This window comes from Dipteris shenzhenensis, chromosome 8, assembly GCF_047967505.1.
Source record: "Dipteris shenzhenensis isolate YYH24624 ecotype China chromosome 8, Dip_SZ_1.0, whole genome shotgun sequence".
Classification (NCBI taxonomy): domain Eukaryota; kingdom Viridiplantae; phylum Streptophyta; class Polypodiopsida; order Gleicheniales; family Dipteridaceae; genus Dipteris; species Dipteris shenzhenensis.
This window is the reverse complement of record NC_141603.1, coordinates 54405682-54411681: the sequence shown is the minus strand read 5'-3', so window position 1 is coordinate 54411681 and position 6000 is coordinate 54405682. Positions and strand designations below refer to the sequence as shown.

The 6000-nt window shown below is 43.1% G+C and overlaps 1 protein-coding gene across 1 annotated transcript in view; it reads left to right on the top strand.

Moving 5' to 3' along the window:
- Positions 1-3482: 3482 nt before the first annotated feature.
- The window catches only part of LOC147899683 (UDP-Glycosyltransferase superfamily protein), a 92449-nt gene continuing 89931 nt past the window's right edge, over positions 3483-6000 (top strand). Inside the window, exon 1 of the mRNA XM_087378188.1 lies at positions 3483-3738. Coding sequence (XP_087234314.1) covers positions 3675-3738 — 64 coding nt within the window. The 5' untranslated portion in view covers positions 3483-3674. The remainder of the gene's footprint in view (positions 3739-6000) is intronic.

The window sequence follows — 6000 nt, the reverse complement described above, 5'->3', positions numbered from 1 at the left end:
GCTTGTAAAAAACCACTCAGACAACTTTCCAAAGGTTTCTACAAGGTCTTTGCGCATATGAATGTAGGTAAAGACACCTAATGGAGCTTCTCCTTCTTCCCATAGAGCTGTAGCAACAGACTTCGGGCTCTAGGCTCACACTCGGGCTCAATTAAAACACCCAGTTGAGGGATCTCAACAACAGAAGTGGAATGGAAGAAGGTGAGAGAGAGAGAGAGAGAGAGAGAGAGGGAGAGCTAGAAGAGAGAGTCACACAAGCTTTGGTGGGTACAGAACACCCTAATCTTCTATATATGTGTTTGAGTATTGCACATAACTGGGTTTAAGGTACAGTGGCCTTTAACCCCCACAACCACAAGTCAAAATTAGCAAAATGCAGTGCACTTTCTAATAAAAGCCTCTTAAAGCTTATTTTAGGGAAAGCTCAGCTTTCTAAGAAAAGAATGCCTAATTTATACTTAGAAAAAGATAAAAAGCTAGCCCCAGCTTATTAGAAAGCTCTTGCTTTTGAGTTGGAGGCTAAGTCTATAAAAGAAGGGCCTCAAAGCTCTATATCATTAAGATTGTACTCACTACATGCCTTATTCTATTGCAATAAAGACCTTCGGGGGGATCCAACACTTACTTATGGGCCCTAGTGCTATGTTTCTCTCCTTACCCTTCTCTCCCAACACTCTATCTTGTTGGCGATTTGATTTCCATAGCTTCAGCGCATTTCTCGGGCAGTACAAAATTTCCACTGCCAGGCATCCTACCCCCAGTACTGCGTTTCGTTGTAGAGGAGTCCTGCATTGATTATGAACTATCCCACGGTGCCAAAGTGAATTGCGATTTCATCTGATTTGGATTTCAGTTGGGACCTATGAAAACAAATTTCAAGGTGGGTTGGAATTGACCCTACCGGTAGTTGAAGCCTTTGACAATGGGACATTGCAACTCGAGGATTTACAAGGCAATGTGTTCTCCAAGTTGTGGAATGGAAGCAAAGTCTAAGAACTGCTAAGTTTAGGGAACAGAGAAAACTCGGAACAATGGGGACCACTCAATGGACAATGCCTTAGTGAATTTCACGAAAAACAGAATGCCACTTAGCTGTTTGGTCATAGTAGAGGAAATGCATTGTATGTTGCCACGTGGGAGTATTAAGATTGTGGGTACATTAATGCAAAATCATCATGCTAAAGAAACGGCGGCTCATGCAACCATTGATTTGACATGACGCCTAATCGCAGATTTCATTTGACTACATTTGGTTAGGGACGCTAGTTATCATCCTCAATTGAATTCTCAGTATACTATTGTCCTTACCTCTTTCTCGTCATCTTCATTATCATCTACAGTAGCTACCTCTTTGTTCTTGCTTACAATAGCCTCAAGCTTTCCGTCACCCTTCCTACTCCATCTATTTCTATTGCGCCAGCTCACTTCCTTTGCTACCTAGCCTTTCTGTCAATTGTCTTCTTCTTCACTCAGTGTCTACATTATCTTTGTGATCATGGAGAGAGTAGAGCACACCCTTCGTCAGAAAAATAGAAGGACCTCCCGTGTATCGCCTCCACATGCTATTGAGAACAATATCCTCACTACGGAATCTTATAGGCTAATTCACTGATGAAGTTTGCCTTCCTACCGTGGAAGGAAGTTTGGGACAAAGAGCTAGCCAAGGAGATTTTGGATTCATATGATGAGGAAGACCACAGCCTCATCAACAACAACACGCACGTCATGATTAGTTGGAGTTGCTCAAGAAAACCTTTAGGCTAAAGTACTGTACTAACCCTGCAAAGTTTGCGGATGCCAAGAGGTGTGATGCCTACTTCAAGGACAACACCTTTTCCTCCTTGCAGGGTTATTTGATCAGCAAGCAACCAACAAAATCCTAAGGACAACTTGTTAATTTCTATTCGAGTTCATCGGGCTCAAAAAGAGTGTTAGATACATCCTAAGGCAATATATGGCCCAGGTTGTTTCAACAGTGGAGGATCAGTTGCCAGTGGATTGGTTTAGCATTTTTGAGAAGGCATTTGAAACCTAGCTACAGGCAAAGAGCTGTGGCCACTCACACTACAAGCTCAACCCACATCTTTGCATGTTGTAACACCGTTTGGTGTTGGGATGGGTGCCTCAGCCGAATTCCCTTCCTCGACCAGTTGTAGGGCCATCAGGGTCTAAAAATGACGAACATCCGGATAATGAGCCTGTACTGTTATTGAAATAATTCCTAAGAGTTAGCTATCTAACTCCATTTTATTGACTAGCTAGAGGGATGACCAGTGGGTCTTGGGGAAGACCTGCTTGAGAAAGTTGTCTTCAAGAGCAGTTCACCATCGCATGATAAATAACCTTTGGTATTGTATCTAAATTGGAAATGGTCAATGAGGCGAAGCCCGTCATGGTGGAGCCATAGGTTATAAGAAATCTGGAAGCATTTGTAAGGTAGTTTTTTGCTTTGGAAAGTGTTACATCCATGGATTGTAGTTAGGGGGAAACTTTCCAACTATAAGTCGATTAGCCTTGTGGGCCCATCGTGTGGGAAAGCAATCGAATCTGTCCACCATCTTATGTGGAATTTCTTGGTTACAAGAGAAGTATGGAGAAGGGTGGAGTCGATTGTGTGTGGGTCAGCAGGCCGAATGTCCAAGTTCTTTCTCGGGGTGGACCGCTGTGTTGCCCTGACAAGGCATGCTCGTGCTCTTCCATCGACATTAGCATCCATACATTAGGAATACCGTAATGATAGCGGTGTGGGAGCTTAGGAACAAGACAATGTTCCAATAACAAATTTGAGGGAATCGACAGTGTTAGCCTTGGTTAATGGCAATTTGTGAGACCTCCATGTGTTGGTTAGTGGTAAGGATCCGGTGGTTAGCAAATATTTGGTGGAAATCAGGGCATGGACCAGCTGCATGCAGCGTAGCCACAGGAAGTTAGCCCTTGGGATAGGCAAAATGTTGTAATGGCCATTTTGCAGGATAGATGTTAATTTTCAAAAAAAGTATGTTGAATAGACGGGGAAAAAGTCATTTAAAACAAGGTGAATGATATTTGATAATTCATAAGGCCTGCCCAATATAAAAAAAGGCAAACAAAAAGGAATCCATTGGAAATGGTGTGGAGGAAGACTGCACTAGATAAAGGAGAGAGAGAGAGAGAGAGAGAGAGAGAGAGAGAGAGGGGGGGGGGCGGGGGCGGTGTTGGGGGGTAGGCAGAAAAGGTGGAGATGGTGTGTAGGAAGACTTGAGAGGCGAGAGAGAGAGAGAGAGAGAGAGAGAGAGAGAGAGCCACTTTAAAGTGTGCATTCAAGTCCAATGAAGAAGAGACAACATGTTGTTGAATAGGAAAAATGCACTTCCAAAAATTTTAAAAATGCTTAATTTTTGCTTTGTCAAATTTGAAGAGTTCATAACGCTACGCAAGGGCAGGCCAAAAAAGTGAACATAAAAATAACTAAATACTTGATTTTTCTCAAACGACTACTAAAGCCTGCCCATTGACGGCAGACCAAAAAAGACTCATATTAGTTTAAACTTCAAGTCAGTTTTGGGAATGTACAGCATGCTGCCCTGCACTATGAAATAAGATTTACGTTGTATCGTCTCCTCAACGAGAGAAGCCCTGCTCTCAGATCCATTTCCAATCAGCTACCGCAGTCGCCTAATTATCGAACTCCGTAAATGTCGAAGTCATCTTCTGATCGCAAGCTTCGCATTGCATTCTGTCATCCGGATTTGGGAATTGGTAACATCCACCTTTTGGCTTGCCTGCACACTAGAGTAGAACTGTTGCTACGAAATGCTCAGAGTTTCGACGCTCTTTGATGGTTCACTAGTCCTGCTCTTTCAAATTAACTGTCGAAACAAGAATATCCTGCTCTTTCAGATAAAGTCTCAAAATGAATTATGAGCAATAATGTGGACAATGGATCTATAACGGAATCAAGCGGTTTAACTTTCACATGTTAAGTAATACTAGATTGGCTCCAATGAAAGCATCCCTTTTTCGTAAATCCCACCGCCATATATTTCCTCATTCGCTCTTCTTGATTTATGGAGGCTCATAGCCTGGATTTGGACTAAGAGCTTCTAGAAACTCCGTCAACTAACTCACCTGACAGCTATGGACCACTCCTTTCCAAACCAGGTAATACTCTACCTCAGACAGTCAATCGATACAGCCCAACCTATGCCCCAGAAGAATGGTCTCCTTCAGGAGAAGTGCATGCTTGATGCGCGTGCAGGGCTTACTGTGAGGAAAGATGTTGGGCTGTATCCATTGGTCAGGAATAATGGTAAAGCTGACGAAGAGAAGAATATTGCTCAGCCTAGAGCTGAGCTCTGGAGGAGTAGTATTCCTCAACGCAACAGCGTGCACTTCTAAGACTTTTAAAATTAGCCTTGTGTATCATTCTTAGGTGATGGAAGTAAGCATAAGTTAACGTCTCCATGGTTGGGTGAGTCCCTCGTAACACCAAGCTGAGGTTTTAGGCCAAGGGACATTTGCCAATGAGAAATTTCCTCACCCGTACATGTCCTAGTACGTGCACATATCCAGATGTCTTGACCTTTGGCCTTCTATTATTGCTTTACTTAATGGTGCACATACCATTATTGATCCAATTTTGCATAATGGCAAGAGCATGGCCTCAAGCAGGAGTCCATGGAAGCATAATTCTTATGGTTAATCGTTTTGAGTCAGTAAGGAGATGAAGAAGCCTTCTGATCCTGTCTTATTAATTTCGAGATGGAGGATGGAGCAAGAGATCAGGCCCAAATTGCCTCAATCATGAGGGAGCAGTCTGCAAGGATTTTGTGTTTGGTCAATGATGCCTAGAAGCGTTGTGTCGTGGGCAAGTTGAAGACCATAGTAATGACTTCATTCTTGGAGGTTGTCCTCATTCCAAGGTGGTTTATTGGACGCATTTAGCTCAAGACAAGTATATTTATAATCAAGCCAACTCATATGACCAAGCAGTTTGCCATTTCGCTCAATTGTACTACTCATGGATAAGAAGGATGGAAGCTTATGATGTATGTGTATGGACTATTGTGCTTTGAACGAGACAACATTTAAGAACAGCTTCCCTATTCTATGCATAGGTGAGAGCTTTGATCTGTGGCAGGGTCCTATCATATAATGAGTCTGGAAGTTTTTGTATGTGCATGGACTATTGTGCTTTGAATGAGACAACCGTTAAGAACAGCTATCGTGCTTTGAAAGAGACTATGCTAAGAATGACTTCCCTATTCATGAGGGTGGGGTAGCTATGAAAGTTCCCGGTGTCCGGCCAGTGAGAGTTGTCATAAATGGTTCGAGTGCCAAATGGCTGGGTCAGTAAGGGGGCACGGGGTTGTTAGGAAAGAAGAGTGGGAGAGGTCGCTTGCTAAGGCCAACTCTCCCCCACCACAGTAGAAGCTAACCAAAGAGTATGTGCCTAGAATCACACAGTGGTACATTCAAATTCAACTTCACTTCCATGATGTGTGCTATGTTGATGTACAGACAGTAAATGAACACTGCACAAGAGAGATGTAGAAACAGCAATATGTATTTGCTCAATGTGGACCAAATAATAGACAAAATGTGAGAGCTTTGATCCGTGGAAGGGTGCTACCATTTAAGGATTCTGGAAGTTTTTGTATGTGCATGGACTGTTGTGCTTTTGAACGAGACGAGTGTTACGAACAGCTTCCCTGTTCTATGCATAGGTGATATCTTTTGTATGAGCATGAACTATCATGCTTTGAGAGACTATGCTAAGAACGACTTCCCTATTCATGAGGGTGGGGTGGCTATGAAAGGTCCGGTGTCCGGCTGGTGAGAGTTGTCATAAAGGGTGCGAGTGCCAAATGGCTGGGTCAGTAAGGGGGGAACGTGGATGTTAGGAAAGAGGGAGAGGCTGCTTGCTAAGGCCAAACCCTCTCTGCACCAAATAGTTTGTGCCTAGGAATCACACAGTGGTACATTGAAATCCAACTTCACTTACATGATCTGTACTATGTT